The following is a 16,395-nucleotide window of genomic DNA, read 5'->3' as shown; positions in this document are numbered from 1 at the left end:
AGTGAAACAAGTTTGTTTGTATTTTCGCATCAACACAAAGGCTTGTAATTCAGACAAGCAAGCTCGGCCAGTTTGCATAATAAGGCTTGCATGTGCTTACGGCGACATTTCCTTTACTAGCTTGGCAGTGATATATAGGCTGTAGTTCCATGGAACATAATGCGAGTTTAAAGGATTTACTGAAGGGTACGCTGGTTATTTATTAGTAAACTTAAAATCCTTCTACTTATAACGGAAAACAAACCGTACAGTTTTTGTGGGCATTTGTGAAAAAATTCTCTGTTAACGCCGGTTTGCTTTTTGCAAACGAAAGGAACCTCTTTTTTTGCCGGCTTTTTGTTGTTGAGAATATACGCACGTGTTGGAAAAAAATTCAATATTTTGGGGTATATTCATGTGAAAAAGTGGAAAGGTGCCATTGTGGTTACATGAAAAATATTATTGTGGTTACATGAACAATATAATTTGACTGCGCGACTCTGCTAGTTATGTTCTAATAGTTTTTTAAAAAAAAAAAAACAGTTTTTAAGGTGGAGAAACACTTTGCTAGAAGCTAGTTTACAGGTTTTCCACCAAACAACAGAAACAAATAATTCAAATTGAAAATAACATTAAGAATCCCAACTGGCCGAAGGCAAACCAGTTGGCTATATTAGAAGCATGGCCGAGGATTTGAAACTCGGGGCTACCGTGAAACAAATCCAGGTAGTGGCCAGGGCGGGACTTGAACCCGGAAGCAGCGGATCGCAAGTCCGACACGCTGACCACTCGACCACGCTGCCTTCACGCGTGGTCGCGTGAAGGCAGCGTAGTATTTTTGGTTTGTGTTCAGTTTACCGGAGATTGCCCTCGATTCAAAACTAATCCGAGGATGGGTAAATTATCTCAAGAAAAGTATCAAACTAACTACCTTCGATATTTAATGTGACTTTCCTGTGGGACTTTATTTGTTTTCGCGATCTTGGGATAACCCCTTAGTTATTTTTGTTCAGTGAAAGGTTAAAGATATTAATTATTTAAAAAACATTATGCCACATAGTTTGCAAGTAGACTCAGGGGCTTATGTCAATATCCCAGCAAAGGTTAAAAGAGCGAAAGTTATGTAGCTAGGCTACCTCACCCACTGCGCTTTTCACTGGGTTCCTCGCCACCCTCCCTAATCCCCTTCTCCTGATGAGTTCAGTTCGGTCTTCAGACCTAACTAATCGTCGGAAGTCTGAGAGCAGGTTCTCATTAACAGCGTGTTACAGGTGGGTGAAATGAGTGAGCTAGAGGTTGGCGACGCTTACAAACCTCTTGCACGCTCGTTTTGTGAGCTTGGTGGCTCCTGTTAGTGGAGCCTCTATAAGGTGAATATCAATGAAACTTGCGTTAATATCTGTTTGACACGAGTTATATAAAATCTCGTTGATAGCTCACTCACAAAATTTACAGTCTTGATATCCCTTGGGGTGTAGCACGTTGGGTAGTCGACTTCTTAGTGCATCGCTACCAACGCGTAAAATTATCTGATTGTTTCTCTGAGTAGGGCCCCGTACCAGCTGGTGTACCTCAGGGGACAAAATTGGGGCCATGGCTCTTCTTGCTAATGATAAACAATCTAAGAATTCCCCAGGTTCAAACTTGGAAGTACGTTGATGACACGACGGTGGCAGAAATCGTCCCGCGTAACGCATTAGGTGACGCCCAAACCGCTGTTAAAGTGGTGGAAGATTGGTCCAAAGCACAGAAGATGCAGCTTAACGCTGACAAATGCAAAGTTATGGTCATCGACTACAAAAGGCAGAAACACCATTTCACTCCCCTCTTGGTAGATGGCAAAGAAATAGAGACGGTAGAGTCGGCTAGGATCCTAGGCGTGACTATTTCGTATAACCTTGAGTGGAACAACCACGTCAATGATGTTATAAAAAGAGCAAACAAACGATTATACTTTTAAGTCCTCCTGAAGAGAGCCCGCGTTCCAGCGGATGACATAATTAATTTTTATTGTACAACTATACGTCCTGTTCTGGAATACTGCGCACAAATATTCCATCATACTTTACCTGCGTATCTTAGTGATGACATTGAAAGGGTTCAAAGACGCGCATTATCCATCTTTTCTCCAGAACTGTCATACCATGACTCTTTAGAAAGGCACGGTTTGGCTTCGCTCTATGACAGACGCATGAAATTATGTACGGATCTGTTTTTGTCTGTCTCAAATCCATCTCACAAATTACATAATTTGTTGCCAGATAGGCATCTTTCAGCTTACAATACTAGACACCAGCGCGTTTTTAACATGCCGCGCTTTCGCACTGATCGTTTTAAATCTTCATTTATCCCGGCCATGTGCGCGTGTGCTAACCTAGATTTTTAGCTATTCCACTGCTGTATATTAGTTATATTTGTTACATTGATAATTTTATTTAGGTCTTAAATTGGTAGTCTTCTATAGTCTTATATAAGATTGTGAAAAGTACGCAATTCAGCCTATGGCTGCAATGTATTTTATTTGGTAATAAACTACCTATTTATCAATCTATCTATCTAGCTCTCTTCACTTTTGTGTCTCTTACTGCGTCAACCAAATCAGTCAAGTTTTTTGGGCCCCTTTCTTTCCAATGTCAAGACAACGTTCCGGTATTCATGGAGTCAAAGATACATTATGGCTGCATTGCACGCAGTTTTAGAGTGTTTATAATTCCGAATAAAACTTCTTGAGGTGTCTGTCATTAACTTCCACTCGGTTAGCTCAATGGATAAAGTGCTGGACTGATGTGCGGGAGGTCGAGGGTTCGAGCCCCAGCCGGACCAACACTCAAGGTCTTAAAATAATTGAGAATATGCTACCTTTCTATAACATCAAGAAATGGTTTAGATATTCTAGTCTTCTCGGATAGGGACGAATAAATGGAGGTCCCGTCTCCTGCAGGGTTAGGGGTAGGAGACGTTAATTTCCCACGCACGAGATTAGTGTGTGATGGATGTCCTCCCCTGGGGTGGGATGTGTGGGTTGTTGTCTTGCGTTTCATACATGAGCCTCTGGCTCGGGCAATATGGGTAACCAAGCCGCACGTTAAGACATCAAACTTTGATTACTATTACTATTAATACTACTAAAGATAGTTCAATGGAAGTATTCGCAGTTTTGATTCTTACAAATCTCAGGATTGTAGTATACAAGGCGCCCATCGCTCTTTAACAAAAAATAAAAACTACAGAGAATTCAGCAGGAATAGTGACTTCAGTTTTAAGAATTGTACTAATTAAAAATCAAAATGAGTCATCTAATAAACTAACCTCATTTAATGTTTCTCGAGAATCTCAGTATTTAAAGAAGGAACTATCGACAAATTAATATCACTGTTGAAGAACGAGAAAATTCATAATTACAAAGCAAGCTATCGAGCAAACTCTGAAATATTTGCAATTGTGATTTACATGTAATAGGTATCAACTTAGTTCTCTAGACCTATAACAATGTCAAACTTTTCGCATCATGAAATAATTGAGACTCAGCAGTCACCACTCTTTGAAGATATCGTCTGGAATTACCCCACCTCTGTACAACATCAGAAAGTATTTCCACGGATGCCGTCTTCTCCTCGACCTCAGTTTTATCTCAAATCATCTGTTCAATGAAGCGCCACCGAAAAATTACCACACGAAGCACTGTGTTCAGTACCTTTTTCCGTCATGTTTCTTAGGTGAACGCGTTGTTCTGCTCTCTTTCATAGTCCCATTCAAACTGACAAATAAAATTTGGATAAACGTTACATATCTTTTAAAGGGTAATGAAGACAAACATTAAAGTGCCTATAACCCCCCAAAATTTTTTTGGCTATATTGAATCTCTCTATTGCACTGAGCAAAATGCCGCAAAAAGTTTTGTGTTTGGTTAAAACCGCGATTTTTTATGACTTTTCAAAGTCGAGTTAGTTTTCAAACGACCGAGTGAACCAGAGACTGGGGCCAGTGACGTCATTCCAGGCCATCCGATCCAATCTCAGTCAATATTATACGTTCCCAACGAGATGAAACCTTCGTTAAAGCCTGATCGGGTAAATTTTTCTCACCTTTCTCTTACTTCGCTCGCTTTCAGCTGATTTCGCTCCCTCCGACTGATTCCACGCGTGATCAGCCCGAAAGACGCAAATTTCAACTCCATCTTTTCGCAACCTTCGTTGCATGGTCTTGCTATAGCTAGTCAGAGCAGAAAACATGACTGAATAATCTTCTTCTCGGAAGTGGTTGGAATACATGGCCGAGTATTTTGTGGGCTTCCAATGTGCACGCTTCAATTGCACAAAGTCAACCCACTTCTTTCTTCACTTTTTTTCTCCGGGTCATCTGCCCCATAAAAAGGTATCGGATGAAGTGCTATTCTTTTTTCTTTGTTGGGAGTGTTGCTACAACCGAAAACAACGTACTTATCAGGCATATCCGTCAAGATACTTCATCCAGTCCTTGAAGCAAACTAATTGAAAAGCCTGGAATGACGTCACAAACTGTGCTCGACCCAGACCCATCTTGATAATTCCGTGCCTAGGTCAGTGTTTTGAAAAAATGCGATTTTTCCACGACTTTGAAAATTCATAAAAAATCGGGGCTTTAACTAAACACAAAAATTTTTGCGGTATTTTGTTCAGTGCAATAGAGAGATTTAATATGGTCAAAAAAAGTTTGGGGGGCTATAGGCACTTTAATTAATTTTGATTCCATTAGAGAACGTTTGGTCCAATAATTGCGATCTAGTTTACCTGGAAGAGTTCGGCGCCGAATTCCCTGGAAAAACTTGCTTTGCGCGCGAATTACAAAGAATCGATATAAACTCGTGCAAATTAATCTTATAATCCAACAAATAGTTCTGCTTGTACGCAAAATCGAATATTCCCTGAGTGATATTCCACAATTTAAAAACCTTATGTCCACTGCGAAAGGTCTTCGTTTAGAACTTGATTCAAGATAAGGAAGCTTTGTGTCGTTAATAACGAAAAAAGGACATGATTGTTTGTTTATGAAGTCGAATCAGAGAACACTGAAAAGCGAAGATCCCAAACCGTAAAAGGTGAGCTATTCGTAAACTTTTTTCTCATTCGCACATTTCAAAATATTTGAATTATAGTAAACATAGCAGCCTCCACTTGGCCCAAAAACAAGCTCGTATATTTGTCCTTGGATATTACCTGTTCTTCCAAACTCATAGTTCTCCTCGAGCTTGGCTCTCGGAAAGAGATAACATCTTGGAACAGATAATGTCTGCGGACTAAAATCCAAAACAAAAAAAACCATCCAAAAAGAAACTGATCAGCTGAGTTGATAATGTGAATTGCCCACCATAAATAGATACTAAAGCTGACCGGTTTCGAGCGCTAGCCTCTCGTCTAAGAGAATGAACAAACGAAGAGCTAACGCTCGAAATGTCAGCTTTAGAAACTCTTTTACGGTGGCCAGTTCACATCATAAACAAAGTCGATAAAACCAAATTATCTTGTGATACCACCCCATTGACACAGCACCACATTTTCTTAAAAAAAACTACCCCCTTTATAAACTTGTCGTGTAAAAATAATCACATACCTCTGCATTTTCAGTTGTTAAAACACAAGATAGTATCACATTCTTTTGTAAAGTTCAAATCCTGTTTGCACTCACACTAGTATAGGCCAGGAGTGTTGACACATTTGTGCAGTGGAACTCATCTATGCAAAAGTTCTGGCTTAATGAGAACAATACGAACGTTAAGTTAACAACTCTCTAAGAATTAATGAGAAAAATAAATTAAGTTTACCTATACATTTCGAAGATCGAAACTAATGTGGTCTTTAGATATGGCAGCAAATATAAGTCGTCGTTTTTCATACGAACTAACCCCCTATTGCATACTGGCAGGGTAAAATTTCTGCAAGGCTTGCGCTTACCGAGCAGGTTCATTATGGATAAATCACGCTTCATCGACCCCTACAGAAATAAAAGAGGCCATCTAGTAAATTATGAAAACATGCGACGAAGTCGAAATTTTTGCCTGCCGAGGTTTAACTTAAGATCAAATTAGTCTAATTCTAAGCGATCATTAAATTAGGAAGGACTTGTTGGGAGGGAGAAGTTAGCTATAAACTTTGCGCCAAACTATGTCACTCATCTGACCTGTGTAGAATTTGATTTGTATAGCAATCCTTCTTCGATTCAAAATCCTTTTTATTCGAACACTTACACATGCGAATCTGACTACACTGATTTTTATGGTTGGATCACAATCATCGATATCTGCAAAAATTAAAGGATAATGATGATCACTAGGCTACAGAGGGTGCTTATAAGTTGTATTTCAATATTCAAAATAGCATTTCATTATTTCAGTTGACATACGTTGAAAAGGGAATTAGTGAATGTGATCTTCACTAGAGTAACCAGTGATCGTAAAGCTCTCACTTAAAGGGAGAAATACCCAAGTTAACTCACCATCTCCTCGAGATTGAACTACAAAATAATAAAAGGTTACCGTTGTGTTTACCCTTACATTTCTTCCATGCAGGTCGTAGTTACCAAACTCGGGAAGCATAAGTTCTTCACAGCTGTTTTCCTTAAAGCAAATATATTAGCAGCCATGAACAAAAGAAAAAGGATCTGTGGCTGTAATGGAATAGGATCAGTGGTACTATTGGTAAATTTTGTTGTTGACGGTGGCCTTCCGACATGGCGGCCGAAATTTGAAGTATTTTCAACATAAGCTAAGCACTTGCTGCATATTAGTAGAGTAGAATATATATGCGTTATTAACCAAGCGTAAGGTCAGGATGGCTGGATATTTTTCGAGTTCTTTTTTTGCATTTTTATGGTTAGTGTTATCGGTTAGTGTTATCAGCCGAAGCCGAAGGCTTCGGCTGATAACACTTACCTCGACCTTGATTATTCCGGATATCACAAAAACCTCATCCAGTAATTGTTTATCATTACATCGCTCGCAGCGCCAGTGGGCAAGATGAAGCGAGTCCTGCGTTCTGATTGGCTACCCGAGCGGGTAAGATGGGCCAATCTTTCCCCCTCGGGATTACCTGCATCGATCCCGCCTCTTTCTTTTTTCGCATGCAAAATGTGTTCTTTTTTCGCATGTTCAAAATGCGAAAAAAGAACTCGGCTAATCTCCAGCATCTAGACCTCATGCTTGGTTAATAACGCATATTTCTCGCGCGGAAGGCTGATTCGCCGCTTGTTAATTGTTTAGCTCGATCGTTCGCTTGCTCTGGATAATGCAGTGGACTGAAATAAGACAAAAACGGTCGCTATCGATTTCCATCGCAACGTTTACCATCGTATCTGCGTGAATTCCGATTCTAATCTAGTAATGAAGTTTTAAGAGTTAAGCATCAGAAGTCTTACCACGACACCTTTACCTGTTATCATTCAGCTTCCATTACTTCCATCCGCATTCTTTTCGACCTTACTACATTTTAGCACACAGTTTCAGTTCAGTGAAGTTCAAATATAGGAGAAGTGATTTACTGATAGCTTACTGCCAGCAGATTCTTGGAATGGGTGGGGGAGTGGAAGATGAAAACGGGGTTTCATCTCTGTCGTTGTCTTCTTCGTAACCTTCATCACCTTCATCACCGTGGTCGTTCTCACTCCCTTCTTCCTCAGTACCAGTTTCCTCCTGAATTTCCCGAGCAGCTCGTCTTGACTCTGCCGCAGCATGCATGCGTTTGAATCCCAGTATACGAGACCGTGATGCTCTATCCAATGCGCGGTCTACATTAGTTAGTAACCTGTTTATTTCCATGTTATTGGCCGCCATGTCCAGACGAATCTTAAGAAACTCAAGAAGCTGAAAATGGCTGTTTCGAGCAGGGCTTTCCTGGTCCTGTGATGGACAGGGCGGGGGAGGAGAGGATTTTGATACTTTATCATTATCTTGCTCTTCAAGTTCTTGATTGCTCGTTGATTGTTTAACGACAGTCGAATGTGACAACGAGGCGTTTGATTCGCTACCGGTAATAGGCCTACTATCGTCTGAGGGACTCTCGTCTGTTATGGATTGCACAACAATTATACTGGCATTCGACATGGTCGTTTCAATATCGGTAGTCATTTGGTTCACCAGAATTGGAGTAGCGTGACCAATGACTGTTGCGTCCACGTTTCTTTGATTTTCCTCGGTTGTGGACTCACATCGTTCCCCAGCAAGTGTATCGCTATCAGTGATGGATTGTACCGAGGTAATTGAAAGGCTGTGCCTTCGCCTTAAGGATGGCCAGTTCTTTGAAGAATTCTTGTTTCTGCAAAGCTTTCTCTTTCCTCTTCCCTTTCCTTTCCCTTTCCCTTTAGAATTTTTGTCTCGCCCTGACGAGGAAGAACAATCTTTGTTTTGAGTACACCACGAGAAACAGTTTCCCATCTTGAACCGTGTATGGAAACTAACAACTTTTAATGTAGAGAAGTATAATCATTATGCAGACTTTGATACGTCACAGATAAGTCAAATTGACGTCAATTTTAGAAGGCACCAGTGCGCGCGCTTAATAGAAAAGTCAAGTTCGTATTGAAATTAGAAAGCACTAGTGAGTGTCCATGGTGGAATTTTGGAACAATGCGGAGCTATTTTCATCTTTTTTGAAAGTACCTCTGCTGGACGGAATCTTAAATCCTCGAATCTGATCGACTAATCGCGCGCAAGTAACCGGTCAGCTTTTTACAATGCTTACGGCAGTTCGAAATATTTCCGCGCCGTTCGCGGCAAAGCGGAAAATAGCAAACCAGCGCAATTACGATATGAGTTATTTACCAAAAGGCGGTCCATAAGGGGAAAAACTGTGACCTTAGTCCTGGGATCAGCCCTCGGCCTTTGGTCTCTTGCCCTACTCAAGAGCTCGGGCACTTTTTTTTTTCTTACGGACCTCTCGCCGGGTACAAAAATAAACAAACTTTTCTCCATTACATTTGCATTTTGTGTACTGAATTTCAATCCTGCCCCAGCAACCTAAGCGGATCGGAATTCTTTCCACTACCCTAGTGCCCAGTTAACTTGTGCACGCGGTTTGCCCTGATGATTTACTTGCTTTTCGTTTTTCGTATCAATAGGCGAATTTTTTTAATTGTCTGCAGTGAGTCAGTATATTATAAAAAAACAAGGGGCCGTTCAGGGCAAAACCATTGAAGTAAGTCATTCTGATGCTAAATGTGAAAGTTTGTGCACTTAATTATATGCCATTGTCTATTGGAACCGTAGGGTTACAATCACTTTCCGATAGCTTAAGCCTTTCTCCCATATGCCAGAAGTCAGTTAATTTTGATGACCCCAGATCCTTGGAATATTATCATGATCTTTCATGGAAATTCGATCGTAATAGCTAATATCTCTCGAAAACTTTCACGCGTACGTCAATGTAAAAGTAATGTGCACCTCTTTACTTATACTTAATAGTAATGCATCAAAGGCTCGGCATAGGACACAAATTAGAGCTGGCAAAACATGTGAAAAAGAATGCAATCTTAACAGACCCCTTCCGGAGACGGAGAAAGTGGCGAAAGGCGTATCGATCGCAGAACTGCCCCTCTGAGACTATGATGCAGCTTATGCTGACTCCTAGAGTTCAACTGAACGCCATCGGGTGTATAAAAATTGTCTTTCGCCTTCCAAAACCCTCTATGGCCCCAGAATATGGCATATGGTATAGGGTCTAACACAACCCTAAGGTATCGTGTTAACATGCCGACCTTTGTGTTAAAATCGTCAGCTGAGTTTCGCCGAACAGTCTGGCACACGCACACCAACTTCTCCCCGTATGATTCGTGTAAGAAATGGAAAAATTATTCGAGAGCTGAACCAACATTCAATGGCGAAAGAGTACCGAGGTCATTAACTGATGTTACTTGGTGTAACATCTTCACCTTGTTTTGCAGTATGCTTACTAACAGAGCTTAACAGACAGATCTTGGTGACCAAATTGAACATTAATAGTGTGTCTCTCTAAAAGCGGTCCGGTATATTTTGCTTGAGACACAGATTTCCCTCATTTCTTGTGGGTTGTAAGACATTCTTGTGCCTCTACTAAAACCACAATCCGTTTGATCGGATCTCTTTATTTTTCAAAGTTTTACGGAAATGAAATTTCACTCGAGCGAAGGCCTGTCGTGACACTTTTCAAGACTTAAATACTCCAGTTTCGCGTTCTGTGCTGATAACCGCTGTTCGAATGTTTGCAGATACTTTCAAGCGTGAAAACGAGGCTAACCCTGTATCATATCATCGTAGTATACAAACAAACCAAGTGCGAGCGTGTAAAAATCTTGATTTTTTTAACTTATAAGAGCTCTTTTTAGTAAATATTTAAGTCGAAAAATGTGGCGAAGGCTGCCTGATGGACACAATTCAGAAGATAGAGGACTTTCAAAAGCTTACAGTGAAATATTTAAGAGAAATATTGAAAGTAGAAAACCAGCCATGTGGCGGCAAGAAGGCTGATCTTGTCCTAAGATGTCAAGCTATTTATCAAAGAAAAGTGGTCTGCGTCGAGCCTGACAACGTTTCAAAACAAGAACAGCCATTGATATCGTTGATTTCGAACACCAAAAGTGACCACGAAATAACGTACGAAGTTTTGTCTAGAGATCAAGCCTCTCGGGGATGTGAGTGGAGCAAGGACTTGCGAAATATATCGTCGTTCAACCTCGCACAACTCTACGACTATGGAATATGGATGGCTCTGCTCCTGAAAAATATAAACACCAAAGCTTAAAGTAATCTTGAAGTATCATTTAAACTATTGAAGTATCAAGTTGGTGCCCTACTTTGTGCCTTGGGCATTCTAAACAACAACTGAAAGACTCTGAGGCAGCAGAAGCTCGGTCTCGAAGAGCTGCCGAAAGACGACAACGTCGATCTGAGTTTCTTGAAACAACGATAACAGAGAAAATGCTCAAAATTGACGAGCCGGGGGAGATTATTGAAGAAATACCTTTTTACGAGGAGCTTGTGCTGGGTGAAAACCTCCTACAAGATGGAGCAACAGATGCTGGGCAAGCCATCAGTGAAATAGAAGATGGAAGAGAAGCATCGCTCGATCGTGAACAAACAACGGCTGACGCTGGAACTCAGACAGTAAACTCAGATTTTAATGTAAAAACCCAAACTCATGCAGCAACACAAACTGATGAATTTGAATACTTAATGAAGGAGACAGTCGTCCAGCCTTTTACAGAAGAGTACTTTGTAAACAATGAAGATAGGGTGCGGTTTTACACTGGTTTGTCTGGTTTTGATGTTCTTGACATCACTTTTCGTTTTGTTAGCCCGCTTGTAAGTCGAAAGAGCAAAACACTGACACTATTTCAAGAGTTTGTTATGGTTTTAATCAAACTAAGACTGAATGTTCCGCTACAGGACCTCGCCTTTCGGTTTGGGGTCTCTCTTTCAACTATTTCAAGAAAATTTACTACATGGATGACTGTTTTGGATGTAAGGTTATCTCCCCTCATTAGGTGGCCAGAAAGAGATGAGCTGTGGCGTACAATGCCAATGTGTTTCCAGTTTTCTTTCGGAAAGAAAACAACAATCATAATAGACTGTTTTGAAATTTCTATAGAACGCCCTTCCAATCTGCTTGCAAGAGCACAGACGTTTTCGAATTATAAGCATCGTAATACAGTGAAAGTACTTATTGGAATCACACCTCAAGGATCAGTATGTTTTACTTCAAAAGCATGGGGAGGACGGACTTCTGATAAATACCTAACAGAGAGGTGTGGTTTTCTTGACAACCTCAAGCCCGGTGACGTAGTGTTGGCTGACAGAGGGTTCACAATTAGTGAAAGTGTTGCTTTCTACCAAGCACAGTCAGGTACCCCGGCCTTCACAAAAGGCAAGAACCAACTAGACCCATTCGATGTAGAAAGGACACGGGGAATTGCCAACATGCGAATACACGTGGAGCGTGTCATTGGACTTTTGAGGCAAAAATATACTATTTTGCAGTCAACTCTACCATTGGATTACCTCACCTGTTCTAACAATGCTGCAAACTGTCCATTGATTGACAGGATGATCAGGGTTTGCTCAGCTCTGACTAATCTTTGCCCATCTGTTGTCCCTTTCGAGTAAGCTTTATTAATTCAACTTTATGTAATTAACAAATCTGTGGCTTAATTTAGCTTAATTGGGAAGTATGCTAGGTTTAAAGTGGCCGGAAGTTGCAAGTGAGGAAAATAATCCATCCCTTATTCCCCTGAAACTTTTCAGCTTACAACAAACCATTCCTCCCATAAAATTTACTAACTTAGCCCTATGTTTTTGTAATTTGAACAACTTGGGGAGATTCACTGTTGATTCAACTTTCTGTTCATTCCAAGATAAATAAATGTTAGAAGAAGTCTTGCCACAGACCAGTCAAAGTGTTCGACTTTGTTTCTAAAAGAAGTTTCATATCTTAAGTCATTACAATGTTGGAAACATTTGCAATAGACCATTCTTTAGGGAGTGATACAGATGTGCTCTCATTTTGCTCATATGAAATTGCATAGTTTGGGGAGGTATACCATAGGCTAGGCAAGTTGCAAAGGCAGCAGCAAATACCCCAGAGTCACTGCCATTTTGCTGTTGCTGAACAGGAACCACTTGAATGCCAGTAAAATTTGCCTGTCCAACAAGATTAATAACCTGATCTTCTATTTCACTATAAATGATGTTATGGTATAGACTGTCATATAAATTCACTGTGCCATCTCCACACCCCACCGATGCTACACACACCCAGTGATTTTGCCCAGTGTGTAAAATCTGAATAAAGTCACCATTGACCTGATTAAAGTTTCTGCAGGGGCCCAAAGTTGGTCTCTGCAGTCCCTCAACTCCAGGGTTACTTTTTCTAAGACATACATGTACTGCATGAATGATATTGCAATCAAGCCAGCCGTGTGGGGACAAAATCAGTTTGTAATCTTCCTCATTGAGATTTGCAAGGGATGCTGACTTTTCAGTAAGGCCTGTTGAAATTCCAGTGATCATCGTCCAACTTGCATTCATGTAAAAAAGCCTTTGCATCTTTACCTTCCTTGCTATTTAGCTTGACTTTGCTCCCTGATTTACAACCCATACATTCCCATGTTGTAAGGGCATTGTTGGGCATCCTTTTGAAGTTTAAGCAAGCCAAATGAAAAAACTGTCCACTTTCACACATTGGCTTATGACATTTCAGGAGTTTATCTGAAGGCAATGGCTTCCTTTTGCATAAACATATGCAGTCCAGTCTGAGAGCTTCATCCAAAATTTCCTTTGTTTGTTTGCCTTTCGATTTCTCATTTCTGGCTGCAGCATTTTTTTGGCACAGAGGACAAAACCACTTGTAGGGTACTTCTTGGACTTTCAAGCAGGTTAAATGAAAAGAAGAAATGAGACATGCTTGGTTGCTGCATGTCACAACAGCATCGGTAGTACTCTTTCTGCAAAAGCAAACAGAACTGAGGACAGATGATGGCTGAGACACATTTCTTTTCTGGCAGAACACAATATCTCCAAAAGTGAGTTAGTTTGGGAACAACAGAATTCCAGTGACAGATATCTGGTAGAATTCTTTCACAAAAGAAAGAAATTTGTTCATTAAAACTGCAAACAATAAAGTCACAGTAATTGTATCCAGTAGTGAATATTTGCTGTTGTGATTGGTAGTAGTATGCATGTTCTGTTTTAAGACTTGTGATTCCACTTTCTGACTTCAAACATGAGTTAGACTTCTCAGGGTAAACTTGAAGGTCTGTATCTTTCAAACAGTAGGGGCACTTCACCTCCCCGCACCCCTCACCACAGCAATCACAATAACAAAGAAAGTCAGGTGTAGCATGCAACCAGGGATATTTTTTAAATAAATGCAACACAAGTTTTAACATGAAAGTTGGTGTGCTTTTCCTTCATGACCATCCGATATGCTTTAATTGCAATGGTCTCATGTTTGCAACCGTGTTCTGTAGCTGCATTGCTGAACCTGAAAATGTCTGGGTAACATATTGTTTTTATTAATGATTGTGAGGGCTGTGCTGGATTGGTATGAGCTTCTGCTTTACTAATTGATGCCCCAACTCTACCAGCTCTGAAATGATAGAAACTGGAACCTTGGGATTGATTTTGGGTACATTCCTCTATGAGTTTCCTCTCTTCAACCGTGATTTGAATGTTAACATTTGAACATGCCTCCAACAGATGGTGATATTCTAAGTCTAAGTACTTTTTGTCAAATAAATCGGGAATGGTTGGTATATGTCTACTCCTTGAATCAAAAGTTTCAGAGAAAGGATGAATCAAGCTCAGAGACACAGGCTTTGTTTTGCAAGAATTCAACTCAGTATAAAAATTGCTGAGATCGGTCTCGTCTAGCACAGGAATCAAAACTCTTGCCGCCTCCCCACTCTTTGCAATTCCATCGCTTGTGAAACTGTTGATAGTGTGATCCAGATTTTGCTTTAGTTTCTTTGCTAACCGAAAATCAATATCCGAAACGGGCGCGTAGGGAATTTCTTTGATGGCCTTAGGCATCAACCAGCTACATTTCACCTGTGTACATGACAGCTTCTCGTTCATACGATTCCATGCTTCAATGTAGAAGAGCACACTCGCGATATGCGAGCAGCACTCTCCTTGTCCTGCCATACATCCAACGCAGTGTGTGAAGAGAACAGTACCATTTTCCTCAGTTATAATCCACAATGTAACACACGGATCGTTCATTCTTTGCGAGTGCCTGACTTTTCCAGTGACAATGTAGTTTTTTCCTGTTTTGTGCCCTTTCACACAGCTCACAAACCCTGAAACTAGCTGATTATACGCTTGCAAACTCCGAAAAGCTTTAAATTGATCCTTGCTGTAGTAGCTTGTCTCAAGCACTAAAAATGATACCAAATCCATGGATTCGACCCGTGGCAAACAGTCTGGATCAAATGCTTTGTCTGGAATTAAAATAGGATCGATACCAATGCAAGATATCTTTTCACAGTAACGTTTCTTCACATGTGGATCGAAGTTGTTAGCACAATCGCTCAGGGGATTTGCCGCCATGTTAAAAGATGTGGAACACCAACATGGCGACTCAAATTTCCCGCGAAATTTGTGACGTCATGTGCAAACGCTCTATATAGCTTACATAAAACTCAAGAGCTCACTAAAAGCTCACATTTTATGGGCAGTCTTATGGGCATACAAAAACATACCTAGTCGTAGCTTGTACCGCGTTCCTCGCGGAGGTTTGCATAGGTCATTTTCCTTAAAATGATGGCCGCATACGACCGTTGAAGGTTTCACGTAAAAGTCGTCTCTGCAGTGCTGCCGCTTAATTAAATTGCACCATCGATTTCGAAGCGATGGCTTGGTTGGAAACTTCAAGAAGTGAATTAAAGAAGTGAACTTAAAGAAGTGAATTTTCGATGGTGTTCCGTCGCTTAGATATTCAAAATTATTACAAGCTACAACTGAAGACTGCTTCCCTCGACTTCTATGTTTTCTGTGGAGCTTTGGTTCGTTCATAGTGCTTATAGAGCCAACAACAAATCTAAAACGAAACTTTCGCGCTGTTTTTTTTCAAGTGTTATACAGGGATAGCCTCGATTTCAGGTTTACATTTGCGCCTGCAGTGCATGTACAGCGGCATTTTGAGACAACTTTGGAGGACAATTTAAAAAAGACTACGGAACTCAGCAAAAAACAAATACCACAGCCATGTATATTAATTCTATCTTATCCATCGAGGCGACTTTCGTGAACATCACATTTCAATCAAGGAAACAGGAAGACTTGAATGACACCTTATCGATTTGCTTAAGTCACACAAGCGAAATCCGATCAAATTCAAGGTAAATTTTTGAAAAAGTGAGGCGTTCTTAACTGATCCAACTAACATAGTTAGGAAGTAGATGCCATAGAAAAGGTAACTACAGAAAAAAAACTTTGCGGCCCGACCTTTACGAAAACTTTATAGCTCCATGAACTTACCTAATTTTCGGCAATCTCCAAGTTTGGCCGCCATAATTTTTGAGGGACTTATCGACATGAAGCGTTGCAGACACAAATCGAGCAGGTAGATCTAAAACCGTCAGAAATACATGCGAAAGCAATTCAAATAAACTTTACTTTCTATTCAAGCAGCAAAATGTGAAATTATTCGTAATACTTACCATTCCTACATTCCCATGCGACCATTTCTACCAACAATTCAAACACAACTAGTGTTCAAATTCCCCTCGTCAGTCCACCATGAGAAGTTACCTGTGTCACCCAAGCTTGGATTCAAATGTGAAGAACGAATCAAATAAAACAACTGCTTTTTCTTCGAGGCAATATCATGCTGGTATTTTGATTCTCTGATCGTCAAGAACGGAGTTCAGTAAGGGATCGCCATGTTTACGTCATACACGGACCGCTGGCCAGCC

At 40.5% G+C, this 16,395-nt stretch overlaps 1 protein-coding gene across 15 annotated transcripts; it reads right to left on the bottom strand.

The window, feature by feature from the left end:
- Positions 1 to 3,279: 3,279 nt before the first annotated feature.
- On the bottom strand, positions 3,280 to 16,395 carry LOC111324036 (uncharacterized). 15 transcript variants are annotated; one of them, XM_088763397.1, is made up of 8 exons: positions 16,141 to 16,391; positions 15,959 to 16,049; positions 7,383 to 8,328; positions 6,509 to 6,571; positions 6,136 to 6,255; positions 5,569 to 5,707; positions 5,175 to 5,254; positions 3,280 to 3,736 (listed from the first exon to the last, which is right to left on the bottom strand). In XM_088763397.1, exons 1-3 carry the CDS (start codon positions 16,141 to 16,143, stop codon positions 7,499 to 7,501), a joined length of 924 nt encoding a protein of 307 aa, XP_088619523.1. In that variant the 5' UTR covers positions 16,144 to 16,391; the 3' UTR covers positions 3,280 to 3,736; positions 5,175 to 5,254; positions 5,569 to 5,707; positions 6,136 to 6,255; positions 6,509 to 6,571; positions 7,383 to 7,498. The 15 variants fall into 15 exon arrangements, with proteins under 15 accessions (XP_088619523.1, XP_088619520.1, XP_088619524.1 ...); XM_088763394.1 differs by having other exon boundaries at positions 6,203 to 6,255; XM_088763398.1 differs by having other exon boundaries at positions 5,569 to 5,703; positions 6,203 to 6,255.

Source organism: Stylophora pistillata, chromosome 6 (genome assembly GCF_964205215.1).
Source record: "Stylophora pistillata chromosome 6, jaStyPist1.2, whole genome shotgun sequence".
Taxonomy (NCBI): Eukaryota; Metazoa; Cnidaria; class Anthozoa; order Scleractinia; family Pocilloporidae; genus Stylophora; species Stylophora pistillata.
Note: the sequence above shows the minus strand (reverse complement) of the source record. Positions and strands in the feature narration are given on the sequence as shown.